This window comes from Ilyonectria robusta, assembly GCF_021365365.1.
Source record: "Ilyonectria robusta strain PMI_751 chromosome Unknown BGZ61scaffold_1, whole genome shotgun sequence".
In the NCBI taxonomy this organism is placed as follows: domain Eukaryota; kingdom Fungi; phylum Ascomycota; class Sordariomycetes; order Hypocreales; family Nectriaceae; genus Ilyonectria; species Ilyonectria robusta.
Genome location: NW_025764435.1, coordinates 3,080,988 through 3,102,526, shown reverse-complemented (window position 1 = coordinate 3,102,526; position 21,539 = coordinate 3,080,988). Strand labels below are relative to the sequence as shown.

The following is a 21,539-nucleotide window of genomic DNA, read 5'->3' as shown; positions in this document are numbered from 1 at the left end:
TATCAAAGTAGTCTTGGGAGCAAAATCTGTACATACACACATAAGCGCCGTTGGGAGGAACGGGGGCGGACGAGGAAGAAGCGATGGGCTCGCCAAGGGGGGCCGAATCCCCCTTTTCCTCAAGGTTGGTCTATTTTCTGGAGTCTTTGTCTGGAAACTGGGGAGGTTTCCAAGACCGAATGTATAGCTGGTAGGACACCGGGAATATTCAAAGCGTTATTCAGTCACATATGCGGCATCACGACTCGATTGTAGCCGGCCTCTGAAACCACCGTGCCCATACCATACCAAGGACACCAGGAAATGAGCATCAAGAGTCTTTATGGCCACAGAACGAGAAGTGGGTATACGAATATAAGTAAATACAAGGGTCTCCAGACTCCACCTGGTATCAAAGCAGGCAGTCCGTCCGTCCACATCTGCCCAGCCATCGTTACCTCCCTCATTCAGCCTAGAGAGAAGGAAGAACAAAAACAACTGCTCCCACAAGCCTCCCATATACCTGATAAGAACCGACTTTAACCACCCGGCTACCCCGGGTTATTTTTGAACGTACACAAATGTGCTACTACTTGCGCTCCTTGATCATTCGTCGCTGTCCACGTCCATCTCGTCCTTGCCGCCCCGACGCGACCTAGTTGACCGAGAGGCACGCTGCCCCTCTGCCAACGCGCTGGCCTTAGCAGCTGTCTTGCTTCCATTGGACTTGGGCGGCTCGGGCTCCTCCTCGGACTCGGGGGCCTCCTCATCGTCCTTTGGTGGCGCGTCGTCTTCCGATTCCGCGTCGCTGTCACCATTGTTGTCTCCATCATCATCCGAGGGGGCGTCCGATAGCTCTGAATCCCGATCCGAGTTGTCCTTTTCATACTCCCACTCAGCCACGCCTTCCAGCATTTCCTCCTCGTCTTCCTCATCATCTCGCTCGGTGTAGACAGATACCCGGTGAGCACGACCGCTCCGGCGGCGCTCCCCAGGAGGCGGGGATGAGTCGCCCTTGGAAGGCCTAGGCTTTCTAACCTTACTGCTCTTCTTCGCCTTTGCCGACTTGCTCTTGCCGACACGTTTTTCCCGAATCACGGTCTTGATTTGTGTCCTAGCCCGCTTGGCAGGAGGATCATTCCGCTCACTCATGGACTTACGTTTCTGTCGAGATTTGTTAGCTCCAATCCTTCCCATCCAACCATTTTCACATACCTTCTTGCGATCCAGGGCCCTGATCAAATCATCTAGCTTTTCATCCAGCTCATCTGGAATGTATTGCTTCTTGGCAATTTCTTGAGCCACTTCGCTGGAGGGAAGGGCCTGGTAGAGTCCGGTTGGCAGACCAACCTTGCCTGGCCAGGCTTGGAAAACCCAACTCCTCTTCTCCTGCCACTTCCGAACGACGGCCTGTGCGAGGTCACTCAAAACATAGAGCCTGTCGCTTGCCTCGGGGTTGATACCGTCCCGAGTCTGCTTAACCCTTTCGGCGTATTTGTAGATCAGGGAAATGTTCTCCTCAGAAGCTACGACACCCAGGTAAAACAAGAAGTAGTTGGCGAAGTCAGCGAGATCATGAGCATCTGAGCTGTAATCGGGGTGGTGAGCCAGCAAAGGAATCAGCCTTCCCATCATGGCCTCCATGATATTCCTCTCAGTCTCGGCGTAGTATCTCACACGAGACCTGATCCAAGTCTCTACCCTGCTCTTCAACTCTGTCACTGGCTCAAAAGCAACCAGGAAGAGGATTGTGTAGAATCTCGCACGCAGCCGGCCCCTGGTGAGGTAGTTCTGGAGCTTCTCCATGAACCGACGACGGACCTGAAGCTCGCTATCTTGCACAAGCTCGGCCAATTTGTTAAAGCTTGCCGCGTCCAACTGATCGTCATACTTCCGGACGGTGCAGAGCTTCAAGATCAACTGACCAGCAAGAAGCCTGAGGCGTTTCTTATGGGCCAAGGGGGTGTCCTTGACCTTGCAAAACTCTCCCTCCATCACGACAATCGTCTTGAGCAGCTTGAACACAGGCTTAACTCGCTCATCGGCATCGGGCTGCTGCTCATTTGCAAGCACCTGATTGACCAGTGTTTTCAGAGCGAGGCACTTCGCTTGGAGCTCCTCATTCATATCCGCATCGTTAACCCACGAAACCTTGGGGTCCTCTTCCTCTGTACGAACTTGGCGCAAGATCTTTTTGATGGTAAGTTCATGAATCGCATCGTCGAAGTCCACGGTAACTGTTGGTGCAAGTCGCCCCAGCTGGCTAACAGCGGCCAGCCGGTTGAGGAAATGAGGTGACCCATAGTCCCAATCCTTCATGACTTTCTGGAGAAGCGTGGTGGCAGTGACCTTGCTCTTGTCGTCGTTCTTGGCGAGTAGAATGTTCACGGCATACTTTGCGGCTCTGGGGGGAGTGCCATAGAGTGCATATTCCATGAGGACCTGGATGAACTTCCTATCGTACGTGATGTCGTCGGGATATCTTTTGGAGTATGAGGAGTACGCTTTGAGGATATCCACCAGACCGGGGTCGTTAGGTCGCGTTTCTGATGGCACTTGGCTAATGATCTCTTTGCGCAGGTTCTCTGAATGAGCCTTGAACAGATCTGGGTTACGTTGTGAAATATCGTTGAGAATCTCGTGAGCAACCGTGGCAAACCCGTCCTTGTCGTTCTTGGAGTAATCCATGATGGTTGAAAGGTGACTTCGGTTGAACATGAGAGAGCTGGAGCGATACAAGAGGGGAATGAGGGTGTCCAGGCAGCTCGCTGCCGAGCTAGCCTGAATTTTGGCAATCAACTCATTGATCGCCCTTCGCACGGTCTTGTAGTCGCTGTCCGAACCAATGGCAAACTTCATGAGTTGGTAGTTGCGGCGCTCATTGAGCTTTGCGAACTTTTGAAGATCGCTGCGAACCCTAAGCGGATCGGGGAAGAATGTACCGAACCATTGCAAGGTCTTGTTCAAACCGGCCTTGACCTTCTCCTCGTTTGAATCGATGACACCACCGTTGTACGCCTCGCATTGCTGGATGAACACAGCAACACCTTTGGCGACCTGCGGCTGGCGAGCCTGCATGGCGAAGAAGGCCTTCTTGGCAGGGGCATCGAGCGACTTCAACATCAGCAAGATTCTCTCAGCTCGGATTTTGTCTTGATCGGTCTGGCTTCCATTTGCCTGTCCTTGGGACTGAGAACCCCCGGCAGCAGCCTTTTGCCCCTTTCCCTTGATCGCAGGGTACTTGAGAGGGACAAGGCACTCGAACATGACACGATCCAACAGGATGTTTAGATCGGGGTCATTGGCATAGAATGCATTGATAATGCGAGATGGAACTCCACCGAGACAAGCCGTGACGGCCTCCTGGCCTTCGGCTAGCTCTTCGGCACCGACAGCCCAAAGCTTTCCAAGAAGAACCATTGCATCGACTCGCACGGCGGGTTTCCTGTCTCGACACCGGTCGGCAAGGCTCGCGAAGATGGACCCCTCCTTCTCAACACCGCCATTGGCGCCAAGCTTCAGGATGATGTCACGGAATTCGAAGAGCTCGATGGCTTTGACGGCAGCTAATCGGACCTTCTCTTCGCTGTCGTTCAGCTTGTCTGCCAATCCTTTGATGAGTTCGCTCTCGTCCTCTCGACTTAGACCAATACCGCCAGCAGACGTGGATAGGATGTAACCGGCGGCCGAGACCCATGCTGTGCGAATGGTGCCAGTCTTGTCATTCTTTCGGCCAACAAAGTTGCGATAGGCAACGTGGTGAGTTTGAGCGAAAGACTGCGGAGAGTAGGGCTTGGTTAGGACATTTTCATCAGTAGGCGTTGCTGGTGCATCGTCCAGGAGTCTGAGTGGAGGGTAAGCAGTTGGGTCCAGCCCTGGGGGAGGGGGAGGTCCTGCAGCGCCGATCCCGGAGACCATATCTCCAATGGTCTCAGTGGCAATTTGGCGGAGGTGGATGTTGTCCGCGGAGAGTTCGGCCTCGATCTGAGGGACAACATTCTGGAGGACGGCTGGGGCAGCTCGCCAGAGCTCACGGATGAGGAGATGAGCCTGGCGTAGGCTCTTCAAATCTGCGTCTGAAGGTCCTGAGGTGCCGTCTTCATCATCCGAGTCGTCTCCCTGTCGATGGCCATTGGCTTTTGTGGCAAACCCAGATGCATTGAGGATGACATCGCTGAAGTACTGGCTCACATAGCGGGCCATTTTGTCCGAGCATCCGTTGCAGATGTTCTTGGCCATGACGTATGCAGGGGGCTCCGTTTTGACGAGGAGGGTAGACTGATTGCCGTTCTGTTCTCGATTTCGATTTCCTCCGGGAGTAGCAGCTCGCAAGAACTGGCTAATGATGGCGTCAATGATCGAAGCCGATACACTGCCAGACTCGTCGATTAACTGGATGAGCATCTCGGTCAAATGTATTTCGACATCCTTGGCGACCTGTTCTTCGGAGGCAGCTTTGGAGGCTGTCGATACTCCATCAAAGGTGGAGTTGAAGAGACGCAAGAGGAGTTCATCTGCACCATGAACTTCGGTGATGAGGAGAATACTCTTGACATCGGTAAGAGACATCAAGACATATTTGTGCTGGCTGTCGTAAGGATCTGTCGGATTGTGAAGAGCCGGTAGGATGTCCTTGATGAACAAAGTAAACATCATCTAGATCGTCTTGTTAGCTGGCATCTGAGGGCGAGTCTGGAGGCTGCATTGGTGCGCACCTTGAGCTGGTCGTCGGTCAAGGGGGCGTCGGGGACATAGAGCCGCAAAATATCAACCAAACAGCACGCGGTGTAGGCCTTGACGCCGCGGTCCCTGTGCTGCAAGAGGTTGCGATGGCCGAGCTTGCTGGCGACATCCTTGAGTGACTCGAGGTCGGTTGCGCCCTGGTCGAGGTCGGCAAGCTCTTTGGAGAGCCTCTCGAGACGGTCCAGGAGCGTGCCGACGGGAATTGACTTGGCTGGTCGCCACGAGAGCTCTTCGTCAAACTGTAGGCTGCGCTGCTCTCCCTCGTCTTCCTGTTCGGAGCCCTGCTCGGGGTCCTCCTGCTCGGATTCCTGGTCTGGCTGGCCCTGCTCCATGACTTCTTCCTCTTCCTCCTCGACCTCGACGGGCTTCTCAACGCGTGCGCGACGGCGCGCCATGGTGCGCTACGGGTGGCTGGCGGTCGTTAGATGCAAAAGGACGACTCCCGGGCGCTGACGGGAGGATCGATTCGGCCGTGTTTGGAAGGTTGCAGACGGCTGCGGTGAGGAAATGTTTCGAGTGGTCGCAGTGGTCGGGTCGCGGGTAGTGGCGCGCAACTGTTACGGCATCGCACCCACCAGACGGATGACGGAGGACAGTGCACAACAATGGGGATCCAAGCCAGCACCGGGCGACGGGCTCGAGAGGATCGGGTAGCTGCAGAAATTGGGGCGACGGGCGCGTGGGTTGATGGCAAAGACGCAGAGGCGAAGGCGAAGGCGAAGGCAAGTTTGAGGGAGGATGAGGAGCTAGAGGTGCAGTGTAGCTGGCGGTGCTGTGATAAGCGGAGGAAAGGTGCCGTGTGCCGTGCGTGTGCTTTGCGTGTCTCTTTGCAGGTGCCGTGCGTTTTGGGGGTGCTACGCGCGACGCGACGAGCTGGCTGGCTGGCTGTCTGTTTCCTCATTTCTCTTTGCTGGCCCATAATAGCAGCAGCCCACTTTGCAGGCCCGCCCAGTAACTTGACTTATCCTGCCCTGGCTGTGCAATTAGCGCCTCGAGTTGGCGCCACCTCCTCCACCTCCCTCCTCCACCCCCTCCACCCTAGCAGCTTTACTCAATTTATTTGCGGCTTTGGCCTTGCTTGGGTGGACCCCGCCAATGCGTGCAAGACTCGGATAGTAGAATACCTTCAGACGCTGTCATAACCCGCCTTGTTTCTCCTACAGGCACGCTTGTTGATGCGTAACTTACCTGTTCAGGTGTAAATGTCCAACATTTCAAACTTGCTGACGTTTTTGACTACTGTGATCGACCTCTCTGGTCTTCGTGTGAGGAGAGTTTCTGCTTATTTTGATCTTCGTACGTTGACCTGAGAAACCGAGATAGAAACCCCCATAACCACCATCCCTAAATAATGGTGTGGATGGCAGCTGGCAAGCGTACTGAATATCTGTAGCATCAACATTGTCCAAGAATTGATAGGAACCCCCAAGGTTACTCCTTGAACCCGAGTGGCACCCTCACATCCCACTGTCGTGTCATCGCCAGCGAGTTTTGGTCGTGACGTCCTGAGGTTGAACAAAACCGGCCATCTGCTGGGGAGATAAGAATCGTTACTTCAGCGGGAGGTGGATTTGCGTACCTACCTATGTATGCCGTGTCCACCGACCCCGATGATCTCTCATCTCTCCGTTCCTTCTCGTTAACTCTTGTCTGACGACGTCCAGTCGTGGATGGCACCGCAGACTCGACGATATGGATTTGCTTGTGGGACGAGGCATCTGCCGCGGACCCTAGAGTGAGTGCTGAGCCTCAAGGTATGATATTTAGAGGAGTTCAAATCTTTGTTCAACCTTCCCACCAAAGATCGGAGACCCCTTGAATATCCATCCCTTGCCCCTGACAAGCTTCGGCGCCCATCGAGACTGTTGGCGACTTCCTTTTGCCGATAGCAAGCCTCCCAAACCGCACCCGTATTCCCAGAAGCGGACCCTTTATCCAAAATCCGGAAGTGCATGCGTTGTGAAAATTACGGTGATACTCGGCCGTTCCATCACGACCGTTGATGTACGACTCCGGCCCTGTTTGCCTCATTTCACATCCGGGCGACACAGTCCACGATGCACGGCACACGAGGTTGTGACTCCGTCCTGGAACATGTCTATGGTTTCGCCCTGCGAGGTTTAGGAGGCATTCGTCGCACAGCTCTATTGTATCGTTTGCCCGCGGTCGAATCAATTTCATGCCCCATAACATGTAGTCCCCGTCGCGCCGCATCTTGTTGAATCTCGGCTAGGCGGGCTTCCCGTTGAATGACGAGGGAGATTGGATTAGTTTGTATGTCACGGTTGCTCTTCCTAGTCCCCCGTGGAGCATATACTTGCCTCCATCTCCTCCTTCCAAGGCACCTCCGCTCACTCTCCTACACATAACTTCACTTCACTCGCTCTTTGTTCGACCCGATTCCTATACTCGCAGGTTTGACAAGAAATCAAGAGAGCAACAGTCTGACGAAAGATACCGAGTGTAAGTTGCTCTAATTTCTTATGTTCCTTGGCAATATTTCTCTTTACCTCCTCTCCTGCCAAGGCTCACCAATCCTCCCCATTGCGCAGCGAATACACCAACGCCCATAATCGTCCAACTCAGAGATATTGTTATTGAACTAGACCTATCGTGCGGTCATGGGTTGGTGTCTTCTTGATGTTTATACCTTCGCCACCTAAGGTACAGGTGCCTGGTAGGCCCGAGTGCTGGCAGCTGTCAACTCTGCACCTCCCGCCAGCTGCGAGCCAGCTGCCAGATATGACACCTGCACCTGTTTCTCTCTCTTCCCTTCACTGATTCACTGCCAACATTCACCGATTTTCTTCTGCCTTGACCGCGGTGACAATAAACACTCCCACCGCGTTACTTGTTTTTCTCCTCCGCACCTCACACCTGCATCCTGCATCCTGCTCTTGCAACTTCCTCGCCTCGTCTCTCCTTTTCAACTTGTCTTCGTCGTCAGCATTCTGACTTGGTTTACTCTCAGCAAAGCATTGGTGCCAACTCAAGTACGTGTTGCACTTCTCTTCTTCCGTTTCTCCGTTTGTTGCTCCTTCGCTTCCCCTGTACAACCTCCCGCCGTACAACTTCCTGTTCGCCAGGCAAACCACTCCTCTCCCCAGCACCTCTTCTTTTACAAACACGCCATCCTCTAACCTGCACAGCAGACACACTCGTTTTTACCTCGGTTTAGTTACCGTCTTCGATTCAAGTAGGGCTTGCCCCTCCACCTTCGCCCCCCATATCTGTGCTGACGACTCGCGACTAGTGTCGACCGCGATGGATGCCGAGAAGGGACACGAAGTCCAGGAGGTGGACCAAAATGTCTCCAAATTCCAGAACCTCAAGACCTGGCTCACTCCGAAGAAATTACTCGTCGGCTGCGTTTTACTCGTCTGTATGCTTGCCGTCATGTTTGGCATGGGCATCCTCTCTGCTCAATATGGTAAGCCAAAGAGCCCCATTCTCCAGTCCATGCTAACTCAGGGCTACAGTAGAGTCGGAGGCTCGCTTGGATGATGAGGCCATCATGATTGAGGGTATGGGTCACGGTAGTACCCATGGTTTTGTTCGCCGCCATGATGATCACGATCACGATGGTGTTCCCATTCCTATTTCGTAAGTCCACCTTGCCATCCCTTAATTTGCCCCTCTCTGACCATTTACAGGACTCAAACTGCTCTCACTACTCTCTACAGCTTCAGCCACGCTCCTGAGGTGACGACTAAGACAGAGACCGTTACCGGTTACACCTACATCACGGTCGAAGAGCCCGAGCCGTTCACATCTGTCTCGCTCGTCACCATCGAGAGCTCTTCCGAGGTCTGCAACATGGAGGTTATCACAATGACCCAAAGCGTCACAATCACGGTTATTCCGACCCCGTCATCTCCTGAGGATGCCACTGTGACGGGTGGACCTTCAACCGTGACCGCGGTCCAGACTGATCTCTCCATCTTGAGTGGACTTCCAGATGCCACTGTTTCTGGAAACCCGGACACCGTCACCAACGTGAAGACCGACTGGTCTGTTTCCAGCGGGCTACCCGACGCGACCATCTCGGGGGATCCTGCCACAGTAACCAACGTCCAGACCGACTTCTCGATCACCAGTGGCCTACCTGACGCAACCGTCTCCGGTAGCCCTTCAACTGTCACCGAGGTCCAGCATAGTTATTCCGTGACTGGGATTATGACAGTCATTACCATCTCAGGCGACCTATACCCTCCCAAGCACACCTTGAGCACCGTCATCAAGGTCACCACTATCCAGAAGACCATCACAACGCATGAGTCCGCCATTGTCGTGGTCACTATCTCCCAACCTTACTCCGATCTCTCAACCTTCGTGGGAGCGACCTCTCAGGCTGCTGGCGAGGCCATCACCGCCGCCTCCCCTTCGCCTAGCACCACCCTTACCATCTTCGTCACCGAGACAAGTGGTGAGCCTCTTCTCTCAACTACCACCGTCCAGGTCTTTGAGCCCCCCTACCCAACCGCGAACAACACCATCGCGAATGGCGCCTCGGGCACTGTCACTGTCCTTCCCAACCCTACGACCCCTGTCGTCGTCGTTTCTGGTGGGAGCAAGAAGCCTGAGCCTCGTGGCTGGGGTGGCGGCACCGGCACTTCTAACCTTGGCTGCGCTATCATGTTGATCGCAACCATTATGTTCATGCTCTGAGCAAACCAGAGCGCCCCGTAAACCCTTGGATTGGGACGAGGAGACGCAGCCCGAGAGAGTAAGGGCTAGTTGGGGATTTTTTTGAGTCTCGTCAGATTAATTTGGCATGGAAACACTGGAAATCAAAACCACGGGGTCTATTTTGGGCCGTTGACTGCTACATACCTAGATAATAAGTCGAGATGGGGGGCTAGGTAGAGTTCAAATCCAGTGGCGTCACATGGCTGTGTTTAGTAGACCTACAAGATCCAACAGTGACTCTAATTTTGTAGCAGGCGCCTAGAATATCGAAACAGAGGCGAATCCTCGAGAAACATTGCAAACTAATGTTCCCTGTCCTTCCAAATCTTTCGACCAAACGCCTCGCCCTATCATTGAAACACCCTCCACAGACGCCATCTCTCTCTCCTCACTCAAGTGGCTCCCCCAATAAACTTGCCAAGGAGTCAGGAATAGGGGGCGGAGCCATCCTTCTCTACCTAATTCGAAATTTCAGCCAACGTGCCATGTTCCGCCTTGTGCCATGCTCCAGTGCTGGCTCGGCTGCGAGAGGAGCCTACCGAGGGCGAGCTTGGCGGGCCTTCCAGCTATCGCGGATCCGGCCGGCCGCCTTGTAAAGATCCTTGTCGCAAACACGGTCGTTGATGCTCTCGAGAACACTCGTGATCGTGCTCTTGTGGTTCGCCTCGCTCTTGTCGTCTCGGAAACGGACGATGCGCCACCGGTTTTGCTCGTCTATGTTACACTCGACAATGCGGTCATTCAAGGGATCGTTGAGGCCCTTCAGAACCTCCCACTCATCCTCGGTCATGAACACCTCGTGGAAAGGCTCGTAACGATCTGGGCCACTGTCTCCTTTGAAGACGAACAGCTGAGCCTTGGGGACGCTGTCGTAATCGACGAACGGCTCTGTCATGCCCTCACGCCTCTCCAACTCGTCGGGCTCGACCGTGGGGAATGTCAGGCGCAGGCGGCAATCCACAGTGTTCTCCTCCGGAGGCTTCCACTTGAGGATGTGTGGGTCGGTGCCGTGCTTGTAGGGCGTGTTGCGGCAGGTGAAGATAAGGCCATCGTTGCCGTGCTTCAAGCTTGGTAGGATTTGCTTGAACATCATCTCGATGCCGTAGCCCAGCTGAAAGGGCTTCATCTCCACGTAGAAGGGCTGGAATCGGAGCTCATCGGGGAAGTCCTTGAACAGCTTCTTATATGGATTGTACAGTCGTTCCTTGAAGTACGCCAACCGCTTGTCCAATGTGCGATCCATGAGTTTGTTGCCGTCCATGACGAGGCAGTCAAAGACGAGGAACCGAGGCTCAGCCTTGCCATTGGGCAGGCTATCCCAAACAAGCTCGCCATCGACTAGGGTTGCCGTATGGAATGCTCCCTGATCGTTCTCGAGAGGAAAGTGGAGGTTTCTGTTGGTGATGAACCAGTAGTCGTTCTTGCGATCGATCAGATAGTGCGCCTCTCCACCGCCTTCGTCGGATGTCGAGTAGAGAAGGTATCGGATGCCGTCCGACTTCTCGCAGACGTAGTAACTGCCGGTCAACGGTTAGCAGTGGTCTAGGAATCGGGCATTCTTCGCGTCGGGGCGTGTGTACTCTTGCTTGGTGAGCTCCTCCAAGTGCTGACGAGCAAAGCTCACTGGCTGTGCGCCGGGGAAGCTGGTCTGGTGACGGCCTAGCAGCTCTGCCACCTCCTTACGCATTGAGTACAGCAGCTGTCCCTCAGCCTTGACGCCAGGCTCGGCGATGGAGGCGATGGGGCCGTCGGGACCTTCCATGGTTGCTTGATGGGCTCGTAGAGTAACGCGTCGCGCTCAGTCGAATGGGGACGCGCGTGGTTGAATCAGTGAATCATCAAATACGACGCGGGCCAGGCTCCGTTAGAAGAACCCGGAGGCATAGTGCAGTAAAAGTTTCTTTTTCCGTTTGCACTTGGAGGTTGCGACGCAACGAGCGTTTGTCGCAACGACGCACGCCCCTTATCGATAAGGGCGTTGACGCCGCATTGCTCAGGCATCGTCTTGAACAAAGCCTGAGCAGCCGCAGCGAGGAATGATTCACCGTACAGCGATGCTGAGGAATGGAAGACTGAGGAAGAGGGATTCTATCATCAAAGTGCAAATTCATTGTTAGAATGCTACAACGCCTCTCCTAAACTGATCACCTGCATGCGTCTCGCTCTCGCAGTGACCACCAAGTTGCGTCAATCTAGGTAACCAACAGGCAACCGAGCTGTCTTGACGTGGACCAAGAAAGAAATATATGGGGCAATAACGAATCTCACACTCTCATGTTGAATGGAACTCGGAGTCCTCGAGAACTATTAGGAATCTCTAACAAAGCAGACCTGGCCACATCCGTGGGCCTTGTTCCAATCAATGCCAGGGGCTCTTCGACACCCTTACATCCCCATGAATGCCACGACGAAGAGAGCCGTCAGCTCCGTGAATTAATGTAGTTTACCTTTTTATCTCCTTGCTCATTCTCCAAGTCAAACTCGCTGATCAATACAGAAGCAGGCACATCATGCCTCATCAATCTTCTCCACTTCGGCCCTAGCTTCTTCCCATTGCAGCTTGCTCTTCTTTGCCCACTCGATTTGACTCTGGGCATAAGCCAGCTAGGTATCAAATGTTAGTATCATGGGGTGACCAATACGAGTCTAATTAGACTTACCATGTATCGCCGCAAGTCTTCTTCCTTGTCCTTCTGAAACCGCTTCAGATCCTTCAAGACGCTTGCGCTGGCATCCTTGACGTCTCGCTCGGCCGCGACCTGCGCTTGTTCCAACTGCCCAATACTTTCTCTTGTCTTTCCGATTGTGTCTCGTCGTGTTCGCTCAGGGTCAACGTCCACGACGCCCTGCACGGCATGGCGAATGGGACCGAAGATCTTGTTCGTTATCGAGTTTCCACTTGGCATCTTCTTATGTGAGGGTACGCTAGTGCTCCGCTCGGGAAGTCCTTGACTCGCTGAAGGTGTCGTTGGAAAGTCGCCGTGTGTTGGAGGGAAATCGGAGTCGATGGATTCAGTGTCCTCGCTGCCGCCATCGCGTCTATACTGGGAGCTGGGCTCCTTAAGACTTGTTGATCTCTTGGGCGGCGGAGAGATTTGTTGGCTACCTGACAGATAGTTTTCGATGCGCCGCGCTTCGGCCTCGGTGCGTTCTAACTGGTCGAGAAGTGCTCTCTTCTTGTTTAGTTCCTCACTTGTCAAGTCCTGCTGCACACGCTTGAGAACCCTGTATCTGAGAACATTCCGAACAACGCCAGCGAACTGCGCGTTCTCCCGCATCGGCTCGGCGAAACTCGCCCCAAGAGACCCTGATAATTCCTCGGTTGCAATGTACGACAAGTCTGCGGCTTGGCCGACTCGCTCAATGGCTGGACCGAGGGATGGAGCTTGTTCCGAGACGGCAAATCCATTGTATACAGACCCTAGCTCGCAAAGATCGGCTGCCAGAGACGACAAGTGATTGAGCGTCCGACGATTGACTTTTTCCATTGGACCGGTCAGGAGGAGTTCCATCTCTTTGATTGAGGCCTCGTAGGAGATGAAGTATGGATCAAGTTCTTGTTCACTCAAGTTGTGAGATTCGGGCGGGAATCGACCGAAGGCATGAGGGCCTGCCTGAATAGCCCCCGAGCTGTTGTCGTGATTCGGTCCAGCAATTGTCTTCAGCTTTGCCGACACTGGAGGAATGGGGAGATAGTTGTGGGCAATAGAAGGGTTTGCTGTATCCAAGGGCGGTGCTTTCAGCACTGATTTCGGAATCGATGCTACTGGATGGGAATGGAGAACCTCGCTCTATCATAGAGTAGAATCAGCACATGCCATCGTCGTGTTAGCAACTAATAACCTACCCAGCTGGCGTTGGGATCGAGAAACCTCCACCAAACTCCATCTGTTCTGACAATATCCATCCGGCGACAACGGTTCAGGAAGACCGCTAGCATACGCTTTCGCAGATCGATAATCTGTTGGTCCTGTTTCGCATTTGTCGGGTTCGCGGCATAGTCGGCCATGGTATGCTTCTCCGGGATGGGGGGAATGACGAGAGTGGGATGGAGGCGGGTCAAGGCGTCGCGGAGGGAGGCGAATTCAGAATATCGGCGTCGAACCTCTAGATCCTTTCCTTCCATGTCAGTACAGGTCGTAGAGATGAAGTCGAAGGCCATACCCCGGTCTTGATGGTGTACACAATGTATCTGCCGCCGCTCTCGAGGCTCTTGCCAGCGTCGGTAATGACGATGGGTAAGTCGGGATTCTCGTAGAGGATCTGCTCGATGCGACTGTCATAGCCGCCAGGCTTGCGCCGGGGGCCAGCATCATCTCTCGACACTACGTCGTCATCGCTGTCGATATGACCGGCGGCGTGGCCAAACTGCGGCTGCTCGTCATCGCTGCCAGAAGTTGGAGTGTGAGGGGGTTCGAAGGATCGGTCTATAGATGCGCAAGAAGAATAAGCAGAGTCCTGGCCGGCGCGGTTGAACCAGACCGAGTGCATCATGTTGAATGGGGTAGATCGCGGGACGGAAGAGCAGCGAGGGACTCACATTCACGAGTTGTCGGGGAAGTCGGGTTTGCGGTGGAGGATGTTTGCGAGTCGCGGCGGTCGAAGCTGGTCCCGTACGGGTTGTTATCTTCGTCGTTCCACATGGCGATAGATTGTTTGCGAGGTTGCGGGCAAACTGCAGCGTTGTTAAGCTGGCGCCTAGTTGGAGAGGCTGTGGCGGAGATGGAGCTCCAGTGGTACCGAGGGACGAGGGACGAGGATTGAGTGGTGGCTGGTGGGGGTCTTGGGAGGGGCAAGGACGGTTGACGGGAGAGTCAAGGAGACTGTTAGGCAGGAGCGCAAGTTGATTCAGGGCGCTGTCGCCATTCCGAAAGCTCCAGGAGATTGTAGAAACGGGTGCGAAGGCAGAGACAGAGTGTCGCGAGCGCGGGCGGTGTCGGCGGATGGGTTGACGTTTGGACGGGGCTGGATGGGCTGGTGGATGCGGATGTGAGGTGGTGGCCGTGCTAAGGCTTAAGCGTGAGCACCCACGTAGGAGTAACTAATGGATAGCTCTAGAAGTGGTACACGGCCTAGGTAGGTAGCCTACAGGGGGTTCTTAGGGAAGCCTGGAGCCCTGGACACGATGATGACGCTGCCAGTCAGCGCATGGGCCAACAAGCTGCCGTCGTGGATGTCATCAGGAACTGGGTACGTACCTCCTTACCACTCTTGGAGGCATCCACCAAACAGAGGCGAGCGATGCCACTGCGAAACCCGTTGAGGAATAGGGTGGGTTCCATTGCTGAACAGTATCTCTAATGTACCACACGTCACTTGTCTAACTAGGAAGCGGACCGTACGCAAGCCCCATGTGATGCGGATGGAAGTGGCAACAGTTTCGAGCTTCATGGTCATCTACTGGACGACATATCAGGGCTAGAGCCTGGTTAATACTCTGGCCGCTCTCATGCCGACAACCGCGCAGCACACACTAGTGTAGTCGTCCTCCCCGCCTACTCCAGCCGAAGGGCACTCTGGTTATGGCATCGCAAGATCCCACTTCTGTATCAATTGCTTTCAATGCATCCGCCTGGTCCCTGCGCCTCAACCCTCTGTCCTCATCCCCTTCGAGTGGTAGATATACCTCCCTTGATGAACAGCTTCAGGTGGAAACGGACCACTCCTGCTATCATCACTTATCTCGCTTGGAGCAAGATGCCTGTGGAAATGTAATCATTAGCACGATCCCGGTCCATGATTCTTGAGCTTGTGATACCTTCTGTCCCATTTCATCCTGTGAATTTCTCGGCCACGATGGTTTTGCCCCCTTGACCGATGTTTTCGTCTTATCATTCGAACCTCTTCGCGACGAGATGTAACCATGTAGAATGCGAGTCGCCTCAGAGACTGCAGCGAAGTGAGAAAATCTCCATTTACTCTGCGGTGGCGCCGCGGTTTTGCCACTCCCCCCATTATCGATGCCTCTGGTGGCCCGCGACACCTCCCTGAGCGTTAGAGCCCTGCAACATTACGGGCTCGACGTACCTTACAGTGGCGTCGTATACCCATTCGAATGGCCTGCAGAGGCAAGCTGTGACAGTATATCTGCCTCGTTTGTCTTGAAACTGGGATCTGTTTGTCCTGTCACCGGCGTGATGGATCTCGAATCTGGGCTCCATCCTGACCGACATGAAGAGACTGATGGCAGATAGTGCCTATCATCTGAGTAAATGTTGCTTTCGAAACTGCTGTTGCTGTTTGCTGCCCCATTTCCGGAAGCGGTGATTGGGAGGTGATAAGAGGGTGTCACTTGGCCCGCAGATACTGGCGTAGGCTGTAGTTCAAAGTCGTCACTGTGGACAGTTGCAACATCGGTTCGCGGAGAAAGAACCACACTCTCATCGCTTTGTTGTGCAGTAGAGGTATGGCGAGTTCGGACCGACCGGGTAGGACTCACAGAGTAAATCCTCCCGCGGTGATTGTGTGACGGCTCTTGAACTGAGCGAGAGCTTAACCTGGGGGTGGTCTGCCCGCCCCTCTCAAGTGTGACTGTGGATTGAGATCTAGAGCGGATAGGAGTTCCAGGTGCGGAGGAGCTTGCTACCGTGGAGACCCTTCCTACTGGAAGTGCGAATACGCGACTCAGCCGTTGTCTCCAGGTTGGCTGCCGTGGAGGCGATCCCATTGATGAAGGTGACAAACTGATACGAGCTGAGCCTCCACGGTGGGGTTCGGGCTGGAAGTTTCGTTGAGGGTTTCGAGATTGATAGGGTGGAACTGGGTAGACCATGGGAATTGGCGGCTGAGGAACTTGACCTGCAGGTAAGTGACCCGGAGCAGGTAAGCGACCCGGAGAGAAATGTCCCAGGGGATAATGGACAGGAACCCCCCCAGGATTGCACAGCACCGGTTGGTACATGACTGTTGATTGGAAGCTAGGGTGTTGCTGATGAATAGGTAGCTGTCCCATAACGATATTTGGCGCCGAATAGCGGCGATGCCGTCGGCGGCTGCGACGACGAGCCAGCACTAGTTCTTGGTGAGATGAGGTTATCCTACCAAGATAGTACATGTAGGCAAGTATCAGAACGACCGAAGTGACCACGATACTGAAGATTATTCCGAACCGTTGTGCTGTTGTCAAGCAGTTCCAACCGGAGCACTGATCGGTCTGGCGGCGGAAAACGGAGAAGTAAAGGGCCTTGCGGGCCGAAAAAGCCTCTATAATTCGAGCACAGAGATTCATTTTATAGTGAATCTCTTTCTTCCTCTCTCTGGTGTTTCGCGTCCTGTGCGAGGTCGTCGTTTGAGTCCCACACAGTAGTCGAGGTGCGAACCCGGTCAAAGCAATCGAGCACGAGTGCGAGAGGATGAAGAAAGAGAAAGGATGACTGAGTCGGTAGGTGCCTCAGAATGAGCGGCTGTGCTTGTAAGTTGTTGCGGGCAGCTGATAGAGAGTGCCTGCCAGCTGGCGACTCTCGTCTGCTACCTACCTAGGATTTCAGGCCATGTGGGTGTACATGTGCTCTACCATAGGTATTCTACTACCAGGGACTTGTCTGAGGAGGAAGTGAAGAACGACCATGGATTCACACCCGAGCTACGACTTGAACGCACACAATGCACTGCACCTTCTTGAGGGCAGCTTCTTGATTTGAGCCATCTTGACACCTGGGATACAGCTGAGGTCGACATTGCTAGGCTCGGCTCGATACCCGCCGTAAATAGAAATATTGGATGCTTGAGAGAAGAAAACATTAAAATCCGAGGTAAATAGGGTTATATAGTTGATAATTATTGTTTGCAAAAAGCAACAAAAAAAGCACCTCTAAGTTGACATCGCCAAGTGATGGACATGTAACTTAGCAGTTTAACACTGAGACGAGGTTGAAAAAGGCGTCTCAGCTCCATTGAGACAGCTGCAGGTGGCCTGTGGCCCGTGGTCCAGCGACCAACCACCAGCCGCGCTTTCACCCCCCGTAGCACGGGCCACACAGCCGCTCTGCCAGCTGGGGGCTTCTAATTCTCATCAGCCTGGCGACGCAACAAATTTAACACGACCTTCACTTTCACCCGCGAATAGCCACGACCGTCGTTCCATCGTCCACGCGAATCCGCGCAATCCATCCAAACTCCCGGGCCTCGCGATTGACTATGCTCTTTGGATTCTAAATTGGCCGATGAGCTGCAAGTCCGTCGACTCGAGGCGCATTGCTAGCTGCTCCGAGCGACGCGTTCCTGCTCCCACCTCCTACCCCCCGACGAACTCGAACTCCTCGCCTCCCCCATCCTTCAACATCTCGTTCCGATAGCCATGGCGACGCAGCAGAATGGCGCCGCCAATGGTATCAACGGCGACGCCGCTGCTGGCCCCGTGAGCACCCGATTCACCGACATCCCTTCTGCCATCGACATTCCCGTCCAGGGCGACCAGGAAGATGAAGCCGTGGAAATCGATCTCGAGGACCTCGTAGATGACCCTACCGAGCTCTGCACGCTTTTCGAGAATGAACGCGCCGCGAAAACATACTGGATGACCGTCGCTCTCGCATACGCAAAGCAGCACAAGATCGACCACGCCATCGAGATGCTCCTCCGTGGCGGCAGCGCCATCCAGAACAACAGCACGAACCCGCGTGATAAAGTCAGCATGATCTGCTGTCTGTGTTGGATGTACTTGTGGAAGAGTCGAGAAGCCCCTCGCGTCGCGCCAGATGGAACTCGAGTGTCCGAAGCCAAGACGAAGGAGTACTATCTCCAGCTCGCGACATCCTCTCTCAACGATGCCGCTCGACTCAACCCGTCGTTCCCACCCATCTTTCTTGCCCGTGGCGTTCTCTTGCTTCTGAGAGCATCGCTACAGGCGCCGTCCAAGACTGCTGGAGGTATTGGATCAGAGAAGCATGAGCTCCTGAAGACGGCCGTCAAGTCCTTTGACGATGCTCTCCGAGTCTCCCAGGGGAAGAATATGCTCGCACTAATGGGAAAGGCGCGTGCACTCTTCTCTATGCATAAATATCCGGAATCCTTGACCATCTACCAAGATGTGTTGCAGAAGATGCCCGATTTGGTGGATCCTGACCCCCGAATTGGTATTGGCTGCTGTTTTTGGCAGCTCGGCTTCAAAGACGATGCTAAGATGGCCTGGGAAAGATGTCTTGAGATCAACCCCGACTCAAAGGTGGCTAATATCCTCTTGGGCTTGTACTATCTTGACGCGAGCGGTCATGTTCCGGTTAACAGCGATGACTTCCTCAGGCTCTACAAGAAGGCCATGACCGAGTATACGCAAAAGTCCTTCAAGCTTGACAAGGACCTGCCCCTCACCTGTTCCACCTTTTCTAGCTATTTCCTATCCCGAAAGGCATGGGATAATGCGGACAAGCTGGCACACAAGGCTATCCAGTTTACTGATGTCAACGCCATCGCCAGTGATGGCTGGTATCTCCTGGCAAGAAAAGAGCACTACGGTGGCAATACGGAACGTGCAAGCGATTACTATCGACGTGCCGACGATGCGCGTGGAGGTGCCGATACGGGCTATCTTCCCGCGAAGTTCGGAGTAGCGCAGCTGTCTGTTCTGAAGAATGACCTCGGAGAAGCCAAACTTCGATTGGAGAAGATGATCCAGCAGTCAAAGAACCACGAAGCGATGATCCTTTTGGGTACGTTGTATGCTGAGGAGGTCTTCACGAACCAGTACAGCGACAGCAAGGAGGATAAGTCTGCCGAGCTGAAGAAGGCCATCACCCTTCTCGAGGGGGTTCGAACTGCCTGGAAAGATCCGAAGAAGACTCTGGCTCCAGATGCTTCGGTGCTCCTCAACCTGGCGCGTCTATACGAGACTGACCACCCAGACAAGGCCTTGCAGTGCTTGCAACAAGTGGAACAACTCGAACTTGAGCAGGTTCCTGCCTCGGAGCGCCCAACAGATGTGACGGATGAGACTGAAATCCGTAGCGCCACTCGCAAGTTTCTGCCTCCACAACTCCTCAACAATATCGGCTGTTTCCACTCACAAGCAGAGAAGCATGAGCTTGCTAGCGAGATGTTTGAGGCTGCTCTGAGCGCTTGCATGAGAATCGGCGAGAAAGATCCTGACATGGACACTGATGCCCTGGTCTCGACTATCAGTTTCAACCTCGGCAGGAGTTACGAGTCTCGAGCCCTCACGGATAAGGCTGTTGAAGTCTACGAAGGCCTCCTTGCTCGACATGACGACTACACGGATGCCCGTGCCAGACTTGCATACATCAAGCTCAGAAAGAACCCCAACAAGGAAGGGCCAGATGCAGTCGCCAAACTGTACCAGGAAAACAACACCGACCTCGAGGTCAGGTCACTTTATGGCTGGTACCTAGGCAAAGTTCACTCCAGGAAACGACCTGCCAATATCAATGAAGATCCCGAATTCCGTCATTACAAGCATACGTTGCAGAACCATGACAAGCATGACAGGCATGCTCTGGTTGGAATGGGCAACCTCTACTTGGCGCAAGCAAGAGAGATGCGGCGGGAGTCAGATTCAGAGAAGCAGAAGCGAAGTGTGACGTACGGCAAGGCCGTCGAGTTCTTCGAAAAGGCCCTCTCCCTTGACCCCAAGAATGCCTACGCCGCTCAGGGCATCGCCATTGCTCTTGTTGAGGATAGGAAGGACTACAAGGGAGCCCTTGGAATCTTCAACAAGGTTCGAGAAACTCTCAGGGACTCCCACTTGTATGTCAACCTGGGCCATATTTATGCCGAGTTGAGGCAGTACTCGAAGGCGATCGAGCACTATGAGATTGCTCTCTCTCGGGATGGAAAGGCCAACGATCCTCTCATCCTTGCTTGCCTGGGCCGCACTTGGTTGAACCGAGGCCGGGCGGAGCGCGACATTGATGCCTACACAAAGGCGCTTGAGTGCGCCCAGAAGGTGAGCTTCGCCATTGATGAATCATTTTGCAACATACTAACTGAACTGGCAGGCCCTTGAAGTTGCTCCGGAGCAAGTCCATTACAAGTTCAACGTTGCCTTTGTGCAGATCCAGCTCGTTACCACCGTTCAGCTGCTGCCAGAGAACAAGCGCTCATCAGAGCAGCTCGAGAAAGCAGCGGAGGGTCTCGAGGCTGCAATTACGGCTCTGGACGAAATCGCCGCCCATCCTCAGACTCCCTATCCTAAGCATGATGTTGAGCAACGTGCCAACATGGCTCGCAACACCATGCGCAAGCAGCTAGAAAGGGCTATCGGCAAGCAAAAGGAGTGGGAGGAGAAGAACAAGGAGAAGATCCAGGCTGCCAGGGAGCAGAGAGAGGCCGAGTTGAAACGCCGCGAGGAGGAACGTGAGAAGGTCTTGGAGAAGGAACGGCAGCGACAGGAGAAGATCAAGAAGGAGCGTGAAGCGATTGCAGCACGCGACAGGCATCTGGCTGAACAGCGAGCGGAAGAGGAGCGTTCTCGCGTTGAGGCAGAGATGACGACGGACAGCGAGACGGGAGACAAGGTGAAGCGGAAACGCAAGACTGCGCCACGTGCCTCCGGCGAACCGAAGCCTAAGAGGTCGTCGGGTGGAAAGAAGAAGAAGAAGGCCGAGCGAGACGATGATTCAGAGGAGGAGACGCAAACCAAAAAGAGACGTCGTCTCACAAAGAAGGAGTCGTCCAAGTTCAAGTCGGCTGAGATTGTGGTGGACAGCGACGAAGACGACGAGGACGCCCTCGAACGTGCTGAGAGAAACCTCGAACGAGATGATAGCCCTCTTACGGAAGCGGACGAGGAAGCCGCTGACGACAAGATGGAGGTCGATGACGAGGCGAACCACGAGGGTGAAGACGACGACGAGGTGGCTCCCCGTCAGCAACACAAGCGGTCGCGTCGTGGACGGGTCGTCGAGAGCGACGAGGAGGATGAGGATGAGGAGCCCACACGGGCCAAGAGCCGCTCTGATGAGGAGGATGGTGGTCGCAAGGCGGATACCAGTATGGCGGACGCTGATGACGATGACGAGGAGTAGTGAAGATACAGGATGGGAGTGCTCTATCTAGAATGTTGTGTTGTGCTTAAAAGCCTCGGGTTGGCCCCAGGCAGGTTGTACTTATATGGCTAGATGCTCTTACACCTGGACTAGGGGAAATGGAAAGCGTGCTTGCAATAATTTGTCATT

At 54.1% G+C, this 21,539-nt stretch overlaps 5 protein-coding genes across 5 annotated transcripts; 1 reads left to right on the top strand and 4 right to left on the bottom strand.

Moving 5' to 3' along the window:
• Window positions 1-585: 585 nt before the first annotated feature.
• On the bottom strand, window positions 586-5,054 carry BGZ61DRAFT_336990 (armadillo-type protein; the record flags this gene model as incomplete). Its single annotated transcript, XM_046239015.1, has 3 exons — window positions 586-1,143; window positions 1,195-4,635; window positions 4,695-5,054. 3 exons carry the CDS (start codon window positions 5,052-5,054, stop codon window positions 586-588), a joined length of 4,359 nt encoding a protein of 1,452 aa, XP_046112524.1.
• Window positions 5,055-9,512: 4,458 nt separating this feature from the next.
• BGZ61DRAFT_408439 (putative mRNA capping enzyme alpha subunit) lies at window positions 9,513-11,398 on the bottom strand. Its single transcript, XM_046243194.1, has 2 exons — window positions 10,992-11,398; window positions 9,513-10,928 (listed from the first exon to the last, which is right to left on the bottom strand). Exons 1-2 carry the CDS (start codon window positions 11,171-11,173, stop codon window positions 9,947-9,949), a joined length of 1,164 nt encoding a protein of 387 aa, XP_046112523.1. The 5' UTR covers window positions 11,174-11,398; the 3' UTR covers window positions 9,513-9,946.
• Window positions 11,399-11,499: 101 nt separating this feature from the next.
• On the bottom strand, window positions 11,500-14,482 carry BGZ61DRAFT_378512 (uncharacterized protein). The gene is made up of 5 exons (XM_046242589.1): window positions 13,952-14,482; window positions 13,576-13,838; window positions 13,259-13,525; window positions 12,072-13,202; window positions 11,500-12,015 (listed from the first exon to the last, which is right to left on the bottom strand). Exons 1-5 carry the CDS (start codon window positions 14,052-14,054, stop codon window positions 11,920-11,922), a joined length of 1,860 nt encoding a protein of 619 aa, XP_046112522.1. The 5' UTR covers window positions 14,055-14,482; the 3' UTR covers window positions 11,500-11,919.
• A 957-nt stretch (window positions 14,483-15,439) lies between these two features.
• Window positions 15,440-16,465, bottom strand: BGZ61DRAFT_471141 (uncharacterized protein; the record flags this gene model as incomplete). Its single annotated transcript, XM_046248176.1, has 1 exon — window positions 15,440-16,465. One exon carries the CDS (start codon window positions 16,463-16,465, stop codon window positions 15,440-15,442), a length of 1,026 nt encoding a protein of 341 aa, XP_046112521.1.
• A 989-nt stretch (window positions 16,466-17,454) lies between these two features.
• BGZ61DRAFT_408432 (RNA polymerase II-associated protein) lies at window positions 17,455-21,523 on the top strand. The gene is made up of 2 exons (XM_046243193.1): window positions 17,455-20,308; window positions 20,361-21,523. The coding sequence occupies exons 1-2, from the start codon at window positions 17,708-17,710 to the stop codon at window positions 21,387-21,389; spliced, it is 3,630 nt and encodes a 1,209-aa protein (XP_046112520.1). The 5' UTR covers window positions 17,455-17,707; the 3' UTR covers window positions 21,390-21,523.
• The last annotated feature ends 16 nt before the right edge of the window (window positions 21,524-21,539 follow it).

What these genes read in the sequence shown, in the direction of transcription:
- BGZ61DRAFT_408432 (XM_046243193.1), top strand. Translation starts at nt 17,708, where the DNA reads ATGGCGACGCAGCAGAATGGCGCCGCCAATGGTATCAACGGCGACGCC. An exon ending in CGCTTGAGTGCGCCCAGAAG is followed by an intron (nt 20,309 to 20,360) that starts GTGAGCTTCGCC and finishes CTGAACTGGCAG; the next exon opens with GCCCTTGAAGTTGCTCCGGA.
- BGZ61DRAFT_378512 (XM_046242589.1), bottom strand. Translation starts at nt 14,054, where the DNA reads ATGTGGAACGACGAAGATAACAACCCGTACGGGACCAGCTTCGACCGC. An exon ending in TCGATCCCAACGCCAGCTGG is followed by an intron (nt 13,203 to 13,258) that starts GTAGGTTATTAG and finishes ACTCTATGATAG; the next exon opens with AGCGAGGTTCTCCATTCCCA. An exon ending in AAGACTTGCGGCGATACATG is followed by an intron (nt 12,016 to 12,071) that starts GTAAGTCTAATT and finishes TTTGATACCTAG; the next exon opens with CTGGCTTATGCCCAGAGTCA.
- BGZ61DRAFT_408439 (XM_046243194.1), bottom strand. Translation starts at nt 11,173, where the DNA reads ATGGAAGGTCCCGACGGCCCCATCGCCTCCATCGCCGAGCCTGGCGTC. An exon ending in GAGGAGCTCACCAAGCAAGA is followed by an intron (nt 10,929 to 10,991) that starts GTACACACGCCC and finishes GTTGACCGGCAG; the next exon opens with TTACTACGTCTGCGAGAAGT.